Source organism: Staurois parvus, unplaced genomic scaffold, assembly GCF_062004578.1.
Source record: "Staurois parvus isolate SC_StPar_1 unplaced genomic scaffold, SC_StPar_1.0 ptg000318l, whole genome shotgun sequence".
Lineage (NCBI taxonomy): Eukaryota > Metazoa > Chordata > Amphibia > Anura > Ranidae > Staurois > Staurois parvus.
The window spans coordinates 4305710-4330141 of NW_028318114.1; the positions used below are offsets into that span (position 1 = coordinate 4305710).

The following is a 24432-nucleotide window of genomic DNA, read 5'->3' on the forward strand; positions in this document are numbered from 1 at the left end:
TAGTGGGCTCATTAACACCTGTATAAAGCTTCCCAGAGTGCTTAGGGAGTTGCTCCACCCTGGAACCAGATCTGTGCCTGAACTGTCTGGGGAGCTGACCTGTTATCTGTGTGCAGAGAGACCAAAGCCTGTGTGGCTAACCTCCCAGTACTAGCAACTAGGTATAGCAGCAGGCTGTACCTAGTGGGTAGCTAGGGAAAAGCTGTTGTTGCAGTAAGTAGCCAAGTTGGCCAGGATTTATTTTGATGTTTCTTTTTGGTTTATAATTTTTTCTGTAAATATTGTAAATAAATTGCACCTGTTTGTTTTCACCTCCACTATTGTTGTGCTGTGCCTATCTTTTTGTGTTGTGCACCCATCCAGGGGGTCACACACACCCGCTGCCGAGCTAACCCTGTTACAGTGACATATAGTGGTTTTGTTTATAAAAAAGGAATTATTTATCATGCTAGGGACTACAAATATAATATTTTAATCATATTTTCCTTTTTAGTCTGATAAATATGAAATATTGCATATTATTATTATTATTATGTATTCTCAATCTGAGCTTTCATAGGCGTTGTTTTTTATGCAAAAAAAAGCCTGTTGTGAATAGAACTATGTAACATTGATTTACTAAAGGTATAGAGAATGTTGAGTTTGCAATGTGAATGTTCAATTAGTTTACTGAATACAGTGAATAAAGTGAAGCAATGTTTATTACATTCTTCCAATCACATGCAAGCAAAGATTATTGTGTTTTTTAAAGTAATTGTAAGGGTTCATTTTTTTTAGAAAAAAAAAACAAACATGTTATACTTACCTGCCCTGTGCAATGGTTTTTTACAGAGCAGCCCAAACCTCCTTTCCAAGGGTCCCCCACCAGTGCTGTCTGCTACTCCTCTTCTTTGTCTGCCCCATAGCAAAGCGCTTGCCATGGAGGCAGACATGTGGGCTCAAGTCCAAGCCATGCTGTGTGCATCTATAGACACACATAGCATGGCTCGGTCCTAACCCTGCCTTCTCCTCACAGGATCTGACTGATAGCAGCAAGAGCCAATGGCTCCTGCTGCTGTCGAGTCTCTTGTTAGAAGAGAAAGAGGGGAGAAGTGCTGTCGCAGATGGGCACAGCCCTGGATCGAGATCAGGCTTAGGCAAGTGTTAAATGGGGGAGTAGGGGGACAAGCTTTTGACATTTTTTTTACCTTAATGAAGATAATGCATTAAGGTAAAAAAAAACTTTTTGCCTTTAAAAGCACTTTTAATTGAACACAGCTTTGCCATAGTTAGACCATGTAGCCACTTTATAAACTTGAGTTACCGAAGCTTGATGATGAATAGCGCAGGAGATACCATTGGTGAAGATAGAGCCTTACCTTTTAAGACATAGGCTTGAAAAATACATATCCGGATCCATCAAGAAATGGTAGATTTTGAAGTGCATGTCCCTTCTTTGAGCCCTCGAAGCACAAAGAGGGAATCCAACTGTCGAATAGCAGCAGTCGAGTTCAGGTAACACCTAATAGCATGAACAACATCCAAAGTGTGTAAAGCCTTGTCCCCCATCATCTGAGGATTAGGACAAAAGAATGGCAACTCAATATCCTGCTTGAAATGGAACAAAGAAACCATTTTGGCAAAAAGGACAACTAAGGTCATAAGACCACCGTATCACAGTGGAAAACCAGTAATGACTCAGTACAGGAAAGAGCAGCCAATTCTGAAACCCTGCAATCTAAAGTAATGGCAACCAGAAAAAAAGTAGCCAGTAGGACTAAATGAATATACTGGAAGGGTTCAAAAAGAGATTTCTGCAATACCAGAAGTACCATGTTGAGGTCCCCCAACATCAACAGAGTCTTAACTGGTGGAACAAGGTACATAACACGTATAACAAAAAGCCAAACCAAAGAATGTGAGGAAATCGGTCTCTGAAAAAGAACTGCCAAGGCCATAATTTGACACTTGACCACACTCAAGGTTAGCCTTCATATTTTCCTGATTGGATGAAGGCCAGAATACAACCAATCACATACCTGCAAGGGTGAAACCACAAAGCCTTACACCAAGAAAAAAAAAAGCTTTCCAAGTTCTATTGTAAATCTTCTTGGAAGTTGCTTTGCTAACTGTAAATGGGGAGGGGGGGTAATCACATTTTGGACACTTAAGGCACTAGCAAAAAAAACTGGAGCTTGATCTAAGGGGGGACATTCTATATTTTTTCGTGAGTGTCCAACCACCTGAAAGTACCAGCATAAATTTATTGTTGAAATATGAGTAAGGGGTGTATTTGACAACCTCAGCACCACATCCCCATAACAGTTAGATAGCAAAGAACATGAATAAATGGGACTTTATTAGTGCTAATACTACCTCAGAAATCAATCACACAAGTATTTGTAAAAGCATAATTTTAAGATGTGTGGCTGACTGTGGTCCGAGATGGCTACTGAGTGAAGAAGCTCCATGGGGATAGCACTCTGAAGCACCTCTCTCAGCCACACAGGACCCGACTAAAAGCCCAACACAGCAGCCCCTAGCTCCACTCAGCTCCCTCACTATGCCAAATTGCCTCAATAACTGCTCGAGACCGCAGAAGCTGAAGGATTTCTATCCTTCCTTCTCGGCACACACTTTCCGAAATGGCGGTGGTTCCCGTTCCAAATCCTCGACTCACAGCAACAGATCCCATACCTCTCTGCCAGCCTTTCAGCACAGCAGTATGGGACCCCTGTTGCATCGGCATGACACTGGTGAGTCATTCCCTCCATGCAGTCCTACCACCCGCAGCACATCCAAAACAAAATAAGCAGGCAAAGGGAGGACGGGATTTTAACAAACAGAAACTCTTTCACAGATTCTGCTCTGCCCACCACCATGCCACCACTAGAGGATTTTCCACCATCCTCTCCTTAGCTGATCTCAAAGATATGTTGCTCTCTCTGCAAGTTTCTTTACACACTGATATTTCCAGAATGCTCTCAGGTGTTACCACGGCTGTTCAAGACCTGTATTTTAGAGTCTCCAAGGCTGAAGATAAGATTGGGGACATATGTCATGCTCATAATGATCTTATTGATTCTTTCCCAGAGCATGACACAGAGCTACAAAAAATCAATGCCAAACTTGCGACCTTGAAGGTTAAGATGTAATAACATTAAATTTAATAACATTACATTTCATAAACTCAACCCTTGTTGATGGACTTTCTGCATCTACTCTTGTCTGAATTGTTACCTGAGGCTGGAGAAATGGATCTGCTAATTGATAGAGCCCACTGCATTCCCAAACTTTCATTCCTATATGGCTCCAAGAGATGTCCTCGCCAGAATCAACTTTTTCCACATCAAAGAAAAAGTGATGAAAGCGGTCAGAGCCAATCCTACATTACCCGAAAAACTTTCTGGGATTTCCCTATACATGGCTTTGTCAGCAGCTACTATCCGCATTAGGAAGCAATTCCTCACCTTGACCAAGGCTCACTACGACCATGATATACCTTACCAGTGGAGTTGTCCTACCAAATTGCTGATAACAAAACAGCAAAAAATGTCACTCCCTGGAAAAAGGTCTGAAGCTGCTGAAGGTGTGGAAAATCTTGGCACCTGATGCTCCACTTCCTGACAAGCCTCCTACACCTAAACTGGCTATGGAATGGTCCCGCTAGTGACTCACGGCTTACCGGATCACTCCCATTTGAAGCCGCAGTTTTGCACTTCCTCTAGATTTTTTCTCAGGCCTGCTGAATACAATACAGATCTTATTGCTCTGCCTTCTGCTTATCTGTTGGTGCCATGCTGCACATGTTTTGTGGACTTTTTTCCAGATTTTTATTATTGTACCTATGTATCTTTTATTATTTTTTAAACCTCCATATCTACAGTTTAATATGGCATCCCACTACTTAATCCACCTACACACAAAACTGACTTGCAGACATTGATCTGCCTTATCTATTTGACTGTGCTCCTTTACATCCTGATACTAAGTCCTGGAAACAATGCACTGTTTATCCCATACACTATGATCAATGCTACACAAAGCTGGCTGTTATTTCCTCATGGTGCTTAAATTGCTTAAATTTATTTCTCTCAACGTGAGAGGCCTTAACAGTCCCTATAAGTGGAGAGCACTGAACAATGAAATCAGTTCTTTACATGGAGATGTTCTTTTCCTGCAAGAGACCCATTTTGTTCAAAGCAAAGCACCCCAGCCTAACCTGAATAACTTTTTCCATATTTTCACAGCTAATAGCTGACTAATGGTGTCCTCATAGCTATAGTTGCCTCTCTCAATTTCCAGCTGATCTTCTTAATAGAAGATGACAGTGGCTGTTTCATAATTCTTGATTGTAATATCAATGATGTAACGTATACCCTGGGTAATGTTTACACCTCAAATATCAGACAGGTTACATTTCTCAAAAAATGTAAAATAAATTGCCTTCTGCCGCCAAGGTTTCCTGATACTGGGTGGAGATTTTACCTTGGTCACTGACCCAATTCTAGACTCATCTGCAAACTCCAAACATAGACCCTGTACCCTCAACAATTTTTTGTATAAACACAACCTGTTTGATGTGTAGTGGTGCCAGCATAGTACGAAACGAGATTACACTTTTTCTCTATGGCCCACCATATGAACTCTCGTATAGATCTATTCCTGACTGACAGATGGGACCTTCCCCATGTCACCTCATCCTCGATAGAAACCATATCCTGATCAGACCATGCACCTATCACCTTTTCTGACTCACATAAACTTAAACTTGTCTCAATATGGAGACTGAAAACATACCTCTTGTCAAAACCAAAAACTCAGCAATCCGTTGTCGGTGCGCACAACTTATTCTTCTCCACTAATGACACTGTTGATCACTTCACATTATGGAACACCCATAAGGAGTTCATGATAGGCATGTTCATCCAACTCAGCTCTTGCGCTAAAAAACAGCTAGCACAATGTCTTGACCAAATGATGAAATATATCTGATCTTTGGAAGAGGTGAACAAGTGGAACCCCACCCACCAAACTTCAGCAGACCTCATGAAACTGAGACTGTCGCTTAGAAATGTATTGCTTTATCAGTATAAGAAGCATGTCAAGTTTCTTAAAGCCACTTTTAGTACATAATAACGCTGGGGCCTTCTCAGCTAAACATTTTAAAAGGTAGAGGTCTCACACTTAAAATTCCTATCTTGATTGATAAAAGAGATGGCGCTAAGGTTTCATCCCCTGACAGCATAGCTGAAATTTTTTAATAATACTATGCTTCCCTATATGACTTAAAATCAAATGCCCAAACTCATTTCTTTGTCTGCTCTCCCTACCCAGACTGAGTGAAACCCAACTTTTTACATTATCTTGCCCCTTTACAGAGATACAAATGTAAAAGTCATTTCCAGCCTACCCATGTGCAAAGCTCCAGGTATTGATGGTTTCCCCAACAAATACTACTGAAAACACTAAGATACATTAACTCATCTAGTAGCCATCCATAACTCAGCATTGACTAATGGGCACTTCCCAAAGGAAATGATACAGGTCATAATTACTACAATACCCAAACCTAATAAGGACACCTCCCTCCCTAGAAAATATAGGCCCATTTTACCATTCGATTTGGACATAAAAATCTATGCAAAAGCGTTGGCTCTTAGATTACTGAATGTCCTACCCACCCTCATTCACCCAGACCAGGTGGAGTTTATCAAAGGTTGTCAGGCCCCAGACGCCACAATAAACATCCTGAACATACTCAAACATGCCAAATTAAATAAAATCCCATCACATCACCATATATGTTGAAAAAGCATTTGATTGTGTACAGTGGGTGTTCCTTGGAGAAATCGTACAAAAATTTAGATTTTCGGGCCCTATTCTCACAGCTATAATGGCACTCTACACTTAGCCAACTACAAACATTTTTACATCTGGGGCTCTGTCCTCTCCTCTGAACTAGTGTTTACTAACAGAACTAGACAAGGATGCCCACTATTATTTGCACTAATCATGGAATCCATAGCACACACAATCTGCATATCCTCCACCATGACTGGATTGTAGATAGGCCCTACTCAGAACAAAATTGGACTTTTTGCAGATGATGTGATTTTGATCACAAATCCACTTTAATCAGTTCAGTAAATCCAAAGTCTCAATCACACTTTTAACTCAGTTTCGTATTACAAGATTAAAGTGGAGTTCCAGTAGATTTAAAAAAAAAAGTCAGCAGCTACAAAAACTGAAGCTGCTGACTTTTAAAATAAATAAATTACCTGCCCCTCGATCCAGCGGTGTTCTCACCATGGCTGGTTTCACCAGCCGTCTTCTCCCCCCCACTGCCATCTTCAGCGTGGGCACCCAGCTGTGACAGCTGGTGGCTTCACAGCCAGGTGCCCACTGCCATGTGTTGCGCTTTGTGAATGGTCTCGTAGTCTTCTGGGACCTGTCACGTGTCAGAGCTTTCTTTTGGTGGTAATTGATCACCTGTGCACTTTTTATTTTTGGCGCTATAAACAAAAAATGTTTTGAAGCAAAAACATTTTTTGAAAAAAAAACGATATTTTCTCATTTCAGTCATAAAAAATATCCAAAAAAACTTAAATTTTGTCATAAATTTAGGCCAAAATGTATTCTGCTACATGTTTTTGGTTACAAAAATCCCAATAAGTGTGCATTGATTACTTTGTGTGAAAGTTATAGCATCTACAAACTATGGTATAGATAATGGAATTTACACAGCTTTTACTTTCTGACTGCTTATCACATTACTTGAGGTGCTAAAATACCAGGATTGTACAAATGACCCCTTTTTGGAAAGTAGACACCCTAAGCTATCTGCTGAGAGGCATATTGAGTCCATGGAAGATTTATTTTTTTCCAAAAGTTTCTGGAAAAAAACATCTTTTTTTTTTACACAAAGTGTAAAATGATTTATTTCTCGCACAAGCCATGGGTATATGTGGAATTACACCCCTACTACTTCTACCGAATAGGGGATGCCACATGTGTGAGACTTTTTGGAGCCTAGCCACATACAGGAGCCTGAAATCCAATGACCACTTTGAAAGCCTGAAGGTACGTAACTTCACAGTTTCACAGTTTCGGAGGCCATGAAATTTCAAGATAGCACACCCCCCCCCCCCAAATGACCCCTCTTTGGAAAGTAGACACCCCAAGGAATTTAAAAAGAGCCATGGTGAGTATTTTGCAGATCTAATTTTTTTTCTCACAAGGTTTTGAAATATAAAAAAAGAAAAAAAAATATGTTTTTGGTTTTTTTTTCTTAATTTTCAAAAAACTTGTGGCAACAAACGAGATCCGCAAAATTCCTTGGGGTGTCTACTTTTCAAAAAGGGGTAATTTGGGGGGGCTTGGTGCTATCTTCCACTATCTTTAGGAAGTGTAATGGGGAAATAAAACCCTTTAAAAGCCAGAAGGTGCTTATTTTATTTTGGGGTCCTGTACTTGGCTAGACTGCCAAAATGTCTCTCACATGTGGTACCCCCATACTCAGGAGAATTAGCAGAATGTATTTTGGTGAGTAAATCCATATATACCCATGGCATGTGTGAGCAGTAAATCATTTAAGTGACAATTTTGTGTAAAAAAAATTTTTTTTTGTCATTTTCTAAAAACTTGTGGTAAAAAAATAAATTCTTCTATTGATTCAACATGCCTCTCAGCAAATATTTTGGGGTGTCTACTTTCCAAAAAGGGGTCATTTTGGGGGATGGGGCATTTTATGCCCAGCATTAGAAGTTTATGTCACACATCATTCACTCTTCTAACCACCTGAAGATCAAGCCTTTTCTGACACTTTTTGTTCACATGAAAACAATCAGTATTTTTTGCTAGGAAATGTATTTAAACCCCCAAACTTTATATATATTTTTTAAAGCAGACACCTCAGTGAATAAAATGGTGGGTACTACAATTTTTTATGTCACATAGTACTTGCGCAGCGATTGTTCAAAAACAGATTTTTTTAAAAATACTTTTTTACTTTTAATGCACAAAAACACAATATATTGGCCAATTATTTGGTAAAATATAAAAGATGATGGTATGCCGAGTAAATAGATACCAAACATGACATAATTTAAAACTGCGCATATGCAATGGCGACAAACTGCATACATTTTTAATACACAGGTTCACAGGGTCAACGTTCGTGCACACAGGTGTGCGCTCGTTGGGATGGGGGGGAGGCAAGGGTTTGTTTTTTTTAAGTTATTTAGATTTTTTTCAATTATTTTTACACTGTCCCTTTCCTTTTTTTTTTTTTTTGATCACTTTTAATGCTATCATAGGGAATGCAAATATCCCCTATAACTTATAATGGTCACTGTCATATATTATTTTTTGAGAAATCTGGGGTCTATCAGACTCTAGATCTCTCCTCTTCCCTTACATTATCTAATCAAACCAAAATCGGTGTGATCAGATGTTTTCCCAATTTACAAATGGCGCTGTTTATATCCCGTGAAACTGAAGTGATGAAATGCTTGTAGCTTCCGATTTCTTAAACTATAGAGATGATTGGCACCATTCTGGTCTCCAATCAGCTCTATGGTCAGCTGGCAGAAACACCGGCTGTATTCTCAGGTTCCCCCGATGGCAAGGGAGTGACTGAGAAGCCCGTGGAAGGCAGCAGGGGAGGGGGGGCATCATCTCCCGCTGCTTGTAAAAGCAATCCTGCAGCTAATTAGCCACTAGGATTTATTTTACATGAAAGCTGATTGCCAACTGAAAAAAATGATACCAGGATGATGCCTGCAGCTGTAGGCATCATCCTGGTATAACCATTCAAAGTCCAGTGATGTACCAGTACGTCGCTGGTCCTTGTTGGGTATATATGCTATGTTCTTACTTTTTGTATGCAGCCTGTGGGCTGAATGAAAAAAAAGAGAAGAAATCTCTGCCAAAAAAAGTGTGTGATATGTCCACCATTAGAATATACCACCCTGCATCCACCCACTTCTAATGGTGGGCACACATTAGGTCGCACGGTGCCACTTGCGCCAATTCCAAGATTGTACGAATGTCTAAATAGTGGCACACTTGAATAAAAATTGTCCACGTATAAGTGGTACCCCATATGGAAAAAGGATGACACCAAGTCCCAAACTATCTTGCTACTACTCCTATGTAGTCTGGGCATCCGGGGGCCTCCACGGGACTATTTTTTCCCTCGTAAATCCGAAACTTGTATGTATAGCATGTTGCCCTCTCACGGGTCTTCTACATCTTGAACCCATATCTGACACACTTTCTGGGGAGAAATTGTTTGAGTGAAAGGCAGCCAGAAAAATTAATTAGGGACTCATCAACGCAGATGTTTTGCTGGGGAGTATAGACAACTGCAAATTTTTGGTTAAGGTGAATTACGAGGGGCCGAATTTTGTGGAGCCAGTCAAATTCTGGGTCACCCAGAGGACAACAGAGTGTATTGCCGTTGAAATGCATAAAACACATTATACTCTCATATCTACAGTTGTGTCCAAAATTATTCAACCCCCAATGCTGTAAAGGGGTTTAGGGACTATAGTGTACATTTGGAATTGTATTCAGAATCAAATCCTACAAGGACGTTGTAACTACCCAAATGCAACTAAAATGACATCAATTGTTTATGTAATACAGTAGTAAATGGTTCTTATGTGGTTTCTTCATTGCCACAATTATTCAACCCCTTAAAGACTACCACTCTGAAGAACAGAGGTTCATACAGGTGCTTTCCATCAGGTATTGAAAACACCTGTGGATGTCACCGAGCAGCAATCAAGCATAATAAGCACCAATTAGGCAGCTTTAAAATGACTGTGATACTCAGCTCCTTCTAGACATTTACTGGTGTGGTTACAAACATGGTGAAGGCAAGAGAATGGTCCAGGAAGACAAGAGAAGAGGTGATTTCTCTTCACAGGAAGGGCAATGGCTATAAGAAGATTGCAAAGATGTTAAACATACCAAGAGACACCTTAGGAAGCATCATTCGCAAATTCAAGGCAAAGGGCACTGTTGAAACGCTACCTGGTCGTGGCAGAAAGAAGATGCTGACTTCGACTGCTGTGCGCTACCTGAAGCGTAGAGTGGAGAGAAGTCCCCGTGTGACTGCTGAGGAACTGAGAAAAGATTTGTCAGATGTGGGTACAGAAGTTTCAGCCCAGACAATAAGACGCACACTGCGTAATGAAGGCCTCCGTGCCAGAACTCCCAGGCGTACCCCCTTGCTGTCTCCAAAGAATAAGAAGAGTCGACTGCAGTATGCCAAAAGCCATGTGGACAAACCACAAAAGTTGTGGGATAGTGTTCTGTGGACTGATGAAACAAAATTAGAACTGTTTGGGCCCATGGATCAACGCTATGTTTGGAGGAGGAAGAACAAGGCCTATGATGAAAAGAACACCTTGCCTACTGTGAAGCATGGTGGAGGGTCAATCATGCTTTGGGGCTGTTTTGCTTCTGCAGGTACAGGGAAGCTTCAGCGTGTGCAAGGTACCATGAATTCTCTTCAGTACCAGGAGATATTGGATGGAAACGTGATGCAGTCCGTCACACACCTGAGGCTTGGGAGACGTTGGACCTTTCAACAGGACAATGATCCCAAGCATACCTCCAAGTCCACTAGAGCATGGTTGCAGAGGAAAGGCTGGAACATTTTGGAGTGGCCATCGCAGTCACCAGACTTAAATCCGATTGAGAACCTCTGGTGGGACTTAAAGAAAGCAGTTGCAGTGCGCAAGCCTAAGAATGTGACTGAACTGGAGGCCTTTGCCCATGAAGAATGGGCGAAGATACCCGTAGATCGCTGCAAGACACTTGTGTCAAGCTATGCTTCACGTTTAAAAGCTGTTATAACTGTAAAAGGATGCTGTACTAAGTACTAAGATTGAATGTCACTTGGGGGTTGAATAAAACTGATAATGCTGTGAGCACAGAAAAGACATTTGTGGTTATTTCATTATAACTGTTATGTTATATTTGTCTGACCTACAAGTGCCTCTTTAATGTAAATGTAAGCAAGATGACTGAATGATCAAAAGCAATGTCAAACTGGCCAAAACACTCAATTTCAGTGGGGGTTGAATAATTTTGGACACAACTGTATGCCTGGCCATGACAGCAGAGAACACGGGCATATGATGAATTTTATACCTGTTGCAAATTCTTCTTAATAGTTTCACCCCATGAACAACTGAAGTAGCTCAACTGGCGAAACACATTGGGATATTACACCTTCCTTTACTATCTTTATTGTCATCATCCAATTCTCTGTTGGATATACAGTACATTTAGTGTATCTGATATTGTACATTAAGTATGGGAGGGTGTATGGGGTGATTATAATTATATCATGATCAACCAACATATTTTTAAGGACTGATTGTACTGTCAAAGACAGTCATTAGTCATTTTATCATTAGTTTTTAGAATAAAATTATTTTTTAGACATATTTGTTTGATTGATTTCTTTCTGAGGGTAAAGGATTAGCACCATTAAAGTCCCATTTATTCATGTTCTTTGATAACCCTATTGTTATGAATATAAAGATGCTCTGTGTCCTGGGATGTAAGAAAAATAAAAGATTTTATTAAGTCATTCTAAATGTAATAATATATGTGATATATTGAGAATGCAAAATCTGGTGCAGCTCTGCAGAGAAACCAGTCAGCTTCCAGGTTTTTTGACCAAAGCTTAATTGAATTTGCTAAATTTAGAAGCTGATTGGCTACCATGCACAGTTGCTACAGATTTTGCACTTTCCAGTTTTAGTAAATCAACCCCACTGTGTTTATCTCTCTATTTTGCATATGTACTCACTTGTTTCACAGTTATTTTAATGAGTATTATTGAATTGTAGATTTGAAGTCAGGAAGGTTTGCAGGTCACTGTTAAAAATTATTTTTAAAGCTTGTATTTCAATTTTTTACATCAATAAAAAACACATGCTATGTTAAAAAGACTCATCAGTGTGATAACATATTAGTTTATACAATCAGACTTTTTATCATTTTTTTATTGATCTAAAAATGTCAAATGCAAATCTACATGCATTCACTCCAGCAGCAGCCAACCATCTTTTATGAAGTTCCTGATGGTAATGTAGGGATTTTCTGCCTCCTACTGTTAACTATTAATATTACAGTGTTATGTTTAATTATATATTAGCACTTCCTGTCTCTGAGAGGCTGGATGAGAAACCCCAGAAGAAAGAATTGGAGAGAGAGGAGCCAACTTGTCTACTTACAGGAACTGCAGTACTGCAATACTGAATATTAACCAGACCAGAAGATGTGACTGTTAGGTAAGTGTTCTGGCTATTTAAATATAGCTGCTGATAACTTTCTGATCTAGAGTCCTAGTAACAGATAAGTCTCTGTCCTATTGTTATTGTCTCACATGCACGGTACCGGATAGCTAGGTTTGTGCTACTGTATGTATGTAGTGGGTATCTTCTAGGATATTAGTAGGCGTATATCTTTAATGCAATTGGGTTTAGATGCAGCTCCTGTTATTTTAGTTATATGCATCGCCTGTTATTTTAGTCTGTGATTCTGTAGCTTGGGTGTGATAACTAGCATAGGCTAAAGCCAGATTAGGCATCCAACAGCCTCTTCTGGAAGTTAGAGGTTTGGTTGATTGTCACATTAGAAACTATTAAGGAGGGACTAAAGTGCAGAGTAAACAGGTTCATTCTGAGTTTCAGTGCCACACCACAGCTTCTTCTGGTGAAAAGTTGCATTCCAGGTGGTTGGACAACAGTTGGAGGATCTCCCCATCACCACTGATGTTGTCTGCAACATTCATCTGGAAGTATCTATATTAAAACTCTATATGCCAGGGTATAAGTTCAGAATTCCACCAGGACTCCTATCTGGCCCTTTGCTGATAATACTTGTTTGTACATTGGATGTATGTACTATTATTAATATTTTCTTATATACAAGCAGTCCTCGAGTTACAAATATCCAGCTTACATACAACTCATTCATAAGAACAGAAGCAACGTGATGTCATACTAGTCCCAGAAACCATCGGGCAGCCATCTTGCTGCTCACTGCATGCTGCCACCTACTGTCCGGCGGACCTGTCAGCAATCCCACATCATTGCATGGCCAGTTAACCCTTCCCTATGCTATCCAGACTCAAAAAATATTTTTTGTCTGGAGTTACACTTAAAAAATTTACCTATTCCATTTTACAAACAATTTCAACTTAAGAACAAACCTACAGAAACTATCCTGTTCATAACCCGTGGACTTCCTGTAAACCTTGTGCTATTTCCATACTGGTGTGCGTCTATATACTTATGGTTGATGTTATATGCAGGTTGCAGGGGGGGGGGCGCATGTGCGGCCGGCTCCCGTATGGACGTGTAGTGTAAAACCACTCCGTCCAGCCGCCAGAGCGATCGCAGCTCACACAGACCCCAGGGAATTCTGACCCCACAGCGATCCACATCAGAGGTGCCCGAACCTCCCCAGACATGCCCCGCAGGAGGATCCAAGATGGCGCCGGCGGCAGTGACATGAGGGACAGCAGGCAGCAAGGGGACTACTCTGCCCAGCGATATCCACTGTACCCAGGGGACCCTGGTGAGTTGTCTCCCCCTCTGTCCCCCACCACAAGAAGCCCAGCCAAGTCTAGAATCAGATTGCACCCTGAGCAGCAGCATACATACCAGGCCCTCAATGATTCACCTCCACAGATACACACAGACCTCCCTGTCATAGAGGCATTCCCAGCAACAGATCAACAAGTAACTGAGATATGCAAGAAGAACATGCTGTTATCTCTCAAACAAACCCTGCATAATGATTTATCATCATCTTTAGTACACATCACTAGCGTGGTCAAACATCAAGAACAAAGAATACAATATATTGAATCCAAAATGGGCGACGTCATTATAGCGCACAATGATTTGATTGACGCACACACAGATCATACCTCGGACATTGAACAAATTAATCTGAAACTAGCCTACCTAGAAGATCGTTCAAGGCGTAACAATATCAAGTTTAGGGGTATACCTGAAAGCGTCACTAATGAAGCATTACTATCCTATATACAACAATATATAAAATTCCTCATACCATCTATTTCCGATCTGGAGCTGGCTATAGACCGAGCCCACCGTCTACCTAAACCATCATTCCTATCAGCTTCCATTCCTAGGGATGTCTTAGCCCGGATCCATTTCTACCACATAAAAGATAAAATTATGTTTGCGGCCAGAAATACATCTACACTCCCACCGACACATGCAAATATCCAGTTATTCGCGGACCTCTCGAAGACCACGCTACTTAACCCCAAAAAGATGATTACCATTACTAAAGCCCTGAAGAACCATGGTATAGCATATCAATGGGGATTCCCCACGAAAGTAACCGTAAAACAACACGGTAAAGACTTCACCATCAAAAATCTCAAAGCGGGCCTGGACCTGCTTAAAACCTGGAAAATAATCCCTGAAGACACACTACAAAACGCACCTACTCATTCTCAGAATATGGAAGCTGATTAAGCCTGTCACTGCTCACCTCCGCTACAACATCAACATAACACCTCAAAGATGTTGTTTCCCCTCACTAATCTCTCGCGATCGGCCAAGTTATAGAAGTTATATGTTACCAGAAATTGTTTGGCTTGACCTTCTTTATGGTCAAAGCCTGTTCGAACCCCGCACATCTGAAGTAGCAACTCAAGCTACTCAGACCACTTGCATTTTACGCAAGTCTTTTTTTTACCCCCTTCCTTTTTTCTTCTCACCTCCTTCCTTGGCACCACCACCAGTCGCTCAACCCGCCTTAACACCTACGGATCTACGATGAACTTTCATGGAAACTCCACCTTAATCCAGCAACCGAACCTAAACCGCTTTCTCACATCTGATTACCTCCTCCCTCACATGGATACGCTCACACAATCTCATATCCTTTCAAATATCACTTCAAACATTTCGCTTAGCACTCAAAGACCTGCACAATGATCAACATCACATCCCTTAATGTCCGTGGCTTAAACTCTCCATTCAAGAGATCGATGCTCCAAAAAGAAACTAGAAAGTTTCAGACCGACATCCTCTTTATTCAAGAATCCCACTTCGCTACAAACAAAATACCCAAATTTCACCTCCATCGTTTCCCAAACATCTTCATGGCCACTAACTTCAAAAAAAAACAAAACGGGGTCATTACAGCCATAAAAGATTCTATCCAGTTCCGACACATATCAGAAACCATCAACCCTCAAGGTCGCTACCACATTCTAATATGACAACTAGAGATGAGCGAATCGAACCAGGCGAAGTGGAATTCGTTTCGAATTTCAGGAAAAATTCGATTCGCGGCGAATCCGAATATTAGCATACTTCGGGTGCGCGAATCGGATTTTTCACGATCAGCCGGCAAAAGTGTCCCTGCAGAGAGCTCCGCTATTTCTGACAGTTCTCTGACAGTTCCTTCACATGTACAGCGGTTGAAACATTGTATCTATTTGTTTCCATTTAGGATACAGATGTTTTTATTCGGAAATAGATACAATGTTTCAACCGCTGTAAATGTGAAGGAACTGTCAGAGAACTGTCAGAAATAGCGGAGCTCTCTGCAGATACACTTTTTGCTGTACTGGAATACTTCTTCTTTTCATTCTTCTTTTCATTCTTCTCATTCTTCTTTTCATTCTTCTCATTCTTCTTTTCATTCTTCTTTTCATTCTTCTTCTTCTTTTCATTCTTCTTTTCATTCTTCTCATTCTTCTTTTCTTCTTCATGAGAAGAAGAATGAGAAGAAGAATGAAAAGAAGAATGAAAAGAAGAATGAGAAGAAGAATGAAAAGAAGAATGAGAAGAAGAATGAGAAGAATGAAAAGAAGAATGAGAAGAAGAATGAGAAGAATGAAAAGAAGAATGAGAAGAAGAATGAAAAGAAGAAGAAGAATGAAAAGAAGAATGAAAAGAAGAAGAAGAATGAGAAGAAGAATGAAAAGAAGAATGAGAAGAAGAATGAGAAGAATGAAAAGAAGAATGAGAAGAATGAAAAGAAGAATGAAAAGAAGAAGAAGAATGAGAAGAAGAATGAAAAGAAGAATGAGAAGAAGAATGAGAAGAATGAAAAGAAGAATGAGAAGAATGAAAAGAAGAAGAAGAATGAGAAGAAGAATGAAAAGAAGAATGAGAAGAAGAATGAGAAGAATGAAAAGAAGAAGAAGAAGAATGAAAAGAAGAATGAAAAGAAGAATGAGAAGAAGAATGAAAAGAAGAATGAGAAGATGAAAAGAAGAATGAAAAGAAGAAGAAGAATGAAAAGAAGAATGAGAAGAAGAATGAAAAGAAGAATGAGAAGAATGAAAAGAAGAATGAAAAGAAGAAGAAGAAGAATGAAAAGAAGAAGAAGAATGAAAAGAAGAATGAAAAGAAGAAGAAGAAGAATCTTTTCATTCTTCTCATTCTTCTTTTCATTCTTCTTCTTTTCATTCTTCTTCTTCTTTTCATTCTTCTTTTCATTCTTCTTCTTCTTCTTTTCATTCTTCTTCTTCTTCTGAGGATGAGGATGAAGAAGAAGAAGAAGAAGTAGGATGAAAATAAGAAGAATTCCAAGCCGGCAAAATGTTTCAACCGCTGTATGGAGTGAATGTCAGAGAACTGTCAGAAATAGCCTATAAATGGAAACAAATAGATACAATGTTTCAACCGCTGTATGGAGTGAATGTCAGAGAACTGTCAGAAATAGCGGAGCTCTGCAGATACACTTAGCAGAGCTCTGCAGATACACTTTTTGCCGGCTTGGAATTCTTCTTATTTTCATCCTACTTCTTCTTCATCCTCATCCTCTTCTTCTTCTTCTGAGGATGAGGATGAAGAAGAAGAAGAAGAAGTAGGATGAAAATAAGAAGAATTCCAAGCCGGCAAAAAGTGTATCTGCAGAGCTCCGCTAAGTGTATCTGCAGAGCTCCGCTAAGAAATAGCGGAGCTCTGCAGATACACTTTTTGCCGGCTTGGAATTCTCCTTCTTCTCATCCTTCTTCTTCTTCTCATCCTTCTTCTTCTTCTCATCCTTCTCCTTCTTTTCATCCTTCTTCTTCTTCTTCTCATCCTTCTTCTTCTTCTCATCCTTCTCCTTCTTCTCATCCTTCTTCTTCTTCTCATCCTTCTTCTTCTTCTCATCCTTCTTCTTCTTCTTCTCATCCTTCTCCTTCTTCTCATCCTTCTTCTTCTTCTCATCCTTCTTCTTCTTCTCATCCTTCTCCTTCTTCTCATCCTTCTCCTTCTTCTCATCCTTCTTCTTCTTCTCATCCTTCTTCTTCTTCTCATCCTTCTCCTTCTTCTCATCCTTCTCCTTCTTCTCATCCTTCTCCTTCTTCTCATCCTTCTTCTTCTTCTCATCCTTCTTCTTCTTCTCATCCTTCTCCTTCTTCTCATCCTTCTTCTTCTTCTCATCCTTTTTCTTCTCATCCTTCTCCTTCTTCTCATCCTTCTTCTCATCCTTCTCCTTCTTCTCATCCTGCTTCTCATCCTTCTCCTTCTTCTCATCCTTCTCCTTCTTCTCATCCTTCTCCTTCTTCTCATCCTTCTCCTTCTTCTCATCCTTCTCCTTCTCCTTCTTCTCATCCTTCTCCTTCTTCTGATCCTTCTCCTTCTCCTTCTTCTCATCCTTCTCCTTCTTCTCATCCTTCTCCTTCTCCTTCTTCTCATCCTTCTCCTTCTTCTCATCCTTCTCCTTCTTCTCATCCTTCTCCTTCTTCTCATCCTTCTCCTTCTTCTCATCCTTCTCCTTCTTCTCATCCTTCTCCTTCTCCTTCTTCTCATCCTTCTCCTTCTCCTTCTCCTTCCTCATCTCCAAGGGCATTTAAATTAAAGGTACAGTGTTCTGCACTAATATAAAGGCTCTCTGAAGCCTAGAAACCCTTTTTATAAGTTAAATTCGCATCAAATCAAATTTCTTCCTCAAATTCGGCGAATCAGCCGAATCAAATTTTTGAATAATTCGCTCATCTCTAATGACAACTGAATAACAGCCTCTACACTTTAGTAAATGTCTATGGTCCCAACAAAAACCAGTTGAAATTCTATATGCAGGTTGCAGTTGTTCCTCTGCTCCCAATTACTTTGATTAGATTAATGTTTAATTTCCCAGGAAGGGAATCCCTTCTGTTAACAGAGGACCTTTCCGCTTAGCAAAGGTTCTGGTGCTCTTATGCACCTACAGGTTAAGCACACAATCCTGTTTGGGGTGGGTATTTTCTCAACCCCCCTCCCTAAAGAGGGCTACAGTAATAATAAGAGAAATTGCCTGCAATTAGAATCAGTGCATTTTTTTTTAGTCTTCAATTGAGAGACTGGGACTGAGCATTGTCACCCCATACCTGGAAATGCCTAAACAGGGCCTTTAAGGCAGCTAACTTGTTTAAAACTTGAGATTTAAGTAAATGGGTTTAGATTAGCATAAACTCCACTTTAGCCTATGTGGCTTTTATGGGTTACACCAGTGCAGCAGGTCCAGAGCATAGAGAAGTGATTCAAAGACTAAGTTTTAAATGGTTACTAGAGACTAACAGTAATAGATTTCAGTTTAGAAAGGAATCCTCATAATCATTCTACTTTATGATCCAGGCATATATTGTGTTTTGCTAAACTCGCTGGCATTAGCAAAGGCTTAGCATACTTGACCTTATTGCATTCACAGCATTAAAGTAAAAAACTTCCTTAGTACATTTTTAACCCCTTGTTCTCATATTGTTACCTACTGTCTTTTGTCACTGCCACCAGGTCCAGGATAATGTTGTTCCCGGAAATTCTGGGTTATAAAGGAGACAGGAAGAGTAGGGAGTGATACCTATCCCTGTCTGTCAATTTGCTGGAAGGAGCGAGCAGGGGTTTGGCTTTCCAGGCACTGTGTGTTTCAATAGACACTGGTATGGGGTACACACACTTGGGCATCTCCTTAGCATATGGATAAAGTGCATTTTCCAGAGAGAAGGCTATACTATATTAATCTGAACTTTCTCAACTAAAATGTAAAAAAAAACAGGGTTTAATATCACTTTAAGACAAATGTTCCTTTTAACATTTACAAATAAATAGTGAAATCTGTGTAAGCATTTGAAATAAAATATGCTTGTTCACAATACAGAACACTACATGCACATCATACATAAACAAGCTTCTATCTTCATCTTTCCCAAAATGAATGGTTTGACAGTGCAGTGATTTTTATTTTTATTGGAATAGTATTATTACTTGAAAGAACATTTAATCATACAAACCCATGCTAGCAATTATACTGTGGACTGGTAGCCTGGATGGGCCATGATAGGATGACTTGTATCTGCGTAATTTTTCCAACTGTTCATGCTGTTTAAAAGCAGAATTTTCTTCTTTGGTCACATGGATATAAAAGCAGGTGTCAGTAGAGCTCATGATGTACCGCGGCCCTGGGTTTAGCAAGATGTTTTTGTTATCCTCTCTTCTAACACCAGTAAGGCAGACACCAAATCTAAAAGATAAGGAGGGCATCAAGGGAATCTGTGAGATGAAAAGTCTTTGACATGCTAATCATACAGGAGCTTTATGAATTCTATTACAATGCAGAGAAATGAGAATGCTGCACACTAACCTCCAAGCTCAGATAGTCCTGAGATCTAGTTCTGTTCTACATTCATCTGGATTTGAATGGAATAACTTCACTGTCATGAAAACAAAGTTAAACTTCTGAAAGCTTTTAAGCAAAGATGCTTGAAGCTTTTCAAGAATGTTGAGTAAAAATCAGGTGATGTAAGGGCCATGTTCCCATTATGAAGAAGCCACCAGAAGAGGTAAAAATCTCTAGTATTTGCCACAGAGATGCTGTGAAAATATCTACAGTATAAGTGATGCTGTGATCTTAAAACTAATCTGTACATGGATTCCAGGACAGTCATATAAGTCTCATTGAAGGCGCACAGTTAGCTGCTCTGCAACCAACAATGGGTGCTTTACCAGGTGGTATCTTTTCAGGCAGATAAATTCCCTTTACAGGTGAACTTCTGACAGATATATAAACACTATTTAGTCCAGTTATGTATTCAATAAAAATCATTACATTTATTTTCAAATACAAGCATTCTGAGGTAATCAGTACTGTACTGCATTGCATTATCAACAGGCTGGACCCTTGACTAAGAATTATTTATTGCCATCTTTAAAGAAAAGCCACCAACCTAACTGTGCTGTCTGACAAGGATACTTAGATCACAAAATGACTGTGAACAGAATGACATTTCTTTTGACAGGGAAACAGTAAACATGCAGGTTGAGTGTACATCAAGCATACCCGGGCACTAATTATTTCTTGTTACTTAACTGCTGATTCTTGGAACAGTTGTACCTCTTTGAAAAAAGGTAGCACGTGGTCATTATGAGTATGGTTGGATGAAAGAGTGTATTAAAATTGAATAAAAGGTGCATTGACAGATCTAACATCTACACATTCTTCAAAGAATCAGTAAAGGCAACTGAGAGACAGCAATGTGTTTATGACTAAACAAGTGCAAAATACTAACTGAAAAGGACAATTACGCATTTATATAGAAAACCTTTCATTATCTCATGCCCTCAACTGTCATGAATGCTGCTGGACTGTCACAGATGCCATGTTTGGTCCTGGGAATGCTTGTCTTTCCACCTTATTCTCCCACATTTGTCATATTTATTCTAATATGCAAGATACAATATTCTATATGTAAAATAAAGGTAGTTGTTTTAAAGAAATATACAATTTCATTATTTTTTTTGTTTGCCTGTAGTAATGAGGGCAGTAAAAAAAGGGTGCATAGCATTGTTGTTTGTTTGTTTGTTTGTTTGTTTGTTTGTTTGTTTTTTATAACACATGCAAAGTGGGCAGATTGTAAATGTAGAAATGTCTGAATGTGCTTAATTCTTTGTAATAATAAAACATTTTCTTACCTGGACTCTAGAGCAGCTATGTATGGTAACAAATTAGCTTCTAGCTTTAATTTGTAAAGCTTAAAGTGGTTGTAAATCTTTGAAATGCAAAATGAACAAATCATATTCCAAGGAAAAAGTATGTTTGCCTCAATTTCTTGCACCTAGTGTGAATCCTGGTCACTCTCTCACTCCTCTACAATATTCCTGCGTCATTTATTGCAGTGGTCTCTGACATCAGGCAACCCATGGTGACAGCCCACCCACCCCTAGCAAGCAGCAGGTGATTGGCAGGCACACTGAAAAGATAATATGCATGTTTCCCACTGAGGCTGTGTACAGAGGGTTGTATCCCTTCCCTCCACTCAGGTTTCAGATTATACTCAGCACTCTTCTCTGTGCTGTGGAGTGTGTTATCTTAGATCCCTAGCCCTTCGTCCTAGAAGCTAACAAATGCAATCTGCTCTGTGAGCATTAGAGGGCTCTGGAGGAGAGAGGGCTGCAGCTAGGAGGAGGGTTTGCTTCATTATTGTGTATCATCTGAGGCAGGGGCGGACTGACCATTTGGAAACTCTGGCACTGCCCAAGGACCTGGGGTCAGTAGGGGGCCCCATGAGATGCCCCTGGTACCTTTTTCATAGGTTTTTTTGAGTTTGGGCAAGGACACAGGGGCCCCATGATCCCCTATTGCCCGGGGGCCCCATGAGTTGTCAGTCCACCCCTGATCTGAGGCTTATATTTCAGTAGGCTTTTATAAAGGTGTATTACCACTATGAACAGCTGCTCCAGATTCTGTCTGCTCCAGTATTAGTAAATTCCCCCATAGTAATTTATTTGTGCAGATAATATTACAGCACGTGTTTCAGCTTTAACCATCATGGTATTGAGTTCAACAGTGTTTTGATGCTCTTGAAAAGATTCTAATACATTGTCTTTGTGCATACTTAACATGATAGAACAACAACTGCACTCAGGTTGGGTTGGTAGGTAAGAAGATTAACAGACCAGGCAATACACTTAGTGTATTGAAAAGCAAAAAACGTAAAACCTACTAGTGGTAACATGTTTGATAAGTCCAGTAGCTCCTGATGGAAATCATGTCCATTATAAATAATCTTGTGAAATCCCATAATTTTATACTGCAGTGCCATTCACACTGTACTCGTTGGCGTCTGTGTGACTGTCAGATTTCAAATACTGCTGCAGTTCAGAGTAGAGGGAGGCTTCTTAGCAACTTTGATCCACGAATAAGCACCCAGGGGCTGAAACGCGTCAGTATTTACATGTATTATGAAAATTTTACCCTGGATAATTAAATAAAAGATTCCCTATACTGTTTCCTTACTGGAATATATTTTATATACTTTCAGCATTTATCAAAATTTGACTAGATTTGGACTCCACTCTGAAGGTATGCTCTGAGATTTGGCAACAAACGGTCAGTGCAAGTCCTGTAAGTTGTGAGGCAAGGACCCCATACATCTGACTTGATTTTCCAGCATGTGATGAAATGTGTGTTCTGACACCTTTCCATCAGAAGCAGAATTAACTTTTTTGAGCAATTTAAGCTACAGTATCTGTTCTAATGAGCCAGCCATTGCTGTCCATGTAAACCAATGAGCCCTGGCCACCCATGACTTTGTCACCGGGTTACCACTTTTGGTAGTTCCTAACCACTGAAGACTGGGTACATCCCACAGGATCTGCAGTTATGGAGTTGCATTGACCCACTTGTCTAGCCATTACAATCCTTATGTGTGCCCATTTTTCTGCTTTCAACACATCAAATACTGGGGCAATATGTTCACTTAGTGCCCAATATATCCCACCCACTTTCAGGTGCCATTGGAATGAAATAATCAATATTATACACTTTACTTGTCAGTGCTCATAACGTTATGGCTGATTGGTGTATAAACACATGGATGTACATACTGAAACATGCATAACACAAACAACCAAGAACCAGCAGTTTCTCAGTCATTCAGCTACTGATATTACAGGAATAGTCCAGTCTCCAGCAGGGGCGGACTGACAACTCATGGGGCCCCCGGGCAATAGGGGATCATGGGGCCCCTGTGTCCTTGCCCACACTCAAACCACACCCAAAAAAGCCTATGAAAGGTACCAGGGGTATCTCATGGGGCCCCCTTCTGACCCCGGGCCCTCGGGCACTGCCCGAGTTCCCAAATGGTCAGTCTCCAGTGACATATTATTCTAAAATAAGTTGAATGGGGACCATTCAGTTGTATACCGGAAATAAGTATGCCTTGGTGGTTAGCCAATGGTGGTGCATTAAAACTCTGCTACACACACAAATGGCTACAGTAGTCTTGTGCCAGAATTACAATCTACATCCAAGTGTGTAGGAAGAGAGTTAGTAGGGTTTGTTCACATAGTCAGTAGTCATACCATGATCACATGTGTGGACAAAGAGCTAGGAAAACTACGCAAGTGAGGGCAAAAACCTTTATGGTGATGAATTTGTGCATACCAATCTAGGCGCACATGAATTAAATTGCTTGTGCTGGTGGGACCCCTTGAACTGGTGGCCTTGAGGAAGTTGACATTTTTCCCCATAACTGCTTCTTCAGGCATTTTGTTTTCAAAGATGCATTATTGGTAATTTGCAACTAAGTTGTTATGAGGGAAAAGTATGGGGTTTCTTCATCGACAATTCAGGGTTTCCATACCTCTCCAAATGCTATACCTACTTTTTATGTGCATGGAATGATGCATAAGTGAAGCTCTTCCCTTCATATTCTGCAAAGAAGATGCTGTCCTCCATCTTTATATGATAGACCTCATTTCCTGAACATCTACCATACATTTTCTGCCACTGCTCAGGGGACTGCTGTCCTTCCCTGTAAGACAAAATAATTGAATATATCTCTACATTAATTTGATTTATAAACTGTAAATACAACTCTTGTTTCTCTTATTTTTCTAGTCTTGCCAGTAAAACCTTTACTTGTATTAAGGCCCAGAATTGTGGTCCCAATGTGTAGTGTTCACCTGGATGTTCAAGTAGTCGGACATGAGTTTGACTCAAACATCAGGTGTTCGTGTGTTCAATGAACACACGAACGGTAAGGTAAGGGCGTTCGGTGGGCTGTTCGCCTGCCAAGCACCCCACAATGCACTGCGCTCTTACAGTGCATTGAGAGCCATGATTGGCCAAAGCAATGTACCTGACTATAGGTCAAGTGCAATGCTTTGGCCAATCACAACACAATGCACTGTGAGAGCTATGATTGGCCAAAGTCTCGGTGACTTTGGCCAATCATGGCTGAAGGCTAAGTCCACGCCCCACACTATATAAGGCTGCTTACACAGCAGCCTTGTGTATGGTGTTGGTGTTAGTGAAGTTAGTGGTGTGTTAGGAGACAGTGTAATGTAGTCAGTGACAGTGTAGTGTGGTCTTGTGAAGAGCAGAGTAGTGGTGTCCGTGAAGTATCAGTGTCAGTGAAGTGTCACAGCACTTCTGCATCACTGCTGTTCCCATTTATTTATT

At 40.2% G+C, this 24432-nt stretch overlaps 1 protein-coding gene across 2 annotated transcripts in view; it reads right to left on the minus strand.

Moving 5' to 3' along the window:
- LOC149457498 (potassium channel subfamily T member 2) overlaps window positions 1-24432 on the minus strand; it is a 1188731-nt gene that overhangs the window by 392444 nt on the left and 771855 nt on the right. For both annotated transcript variants that reach the window (XM_089683639.1, XM_089683638.1), the window contains exons 15-16: window positions 23633-23782; window positions 19262-19491 (exon numbers count right to left, since the gene is read on the minus strand). In XM_089683639.1, coding sequence (XP_089539765.1) covers window positions 19262-19491; window positions 23633-23782 — 380 coding nt within the window. The remainder of the gene's footprint in view (window positions 1-19261; window positions 19492-23632; window positions 23783-24432) is intronic.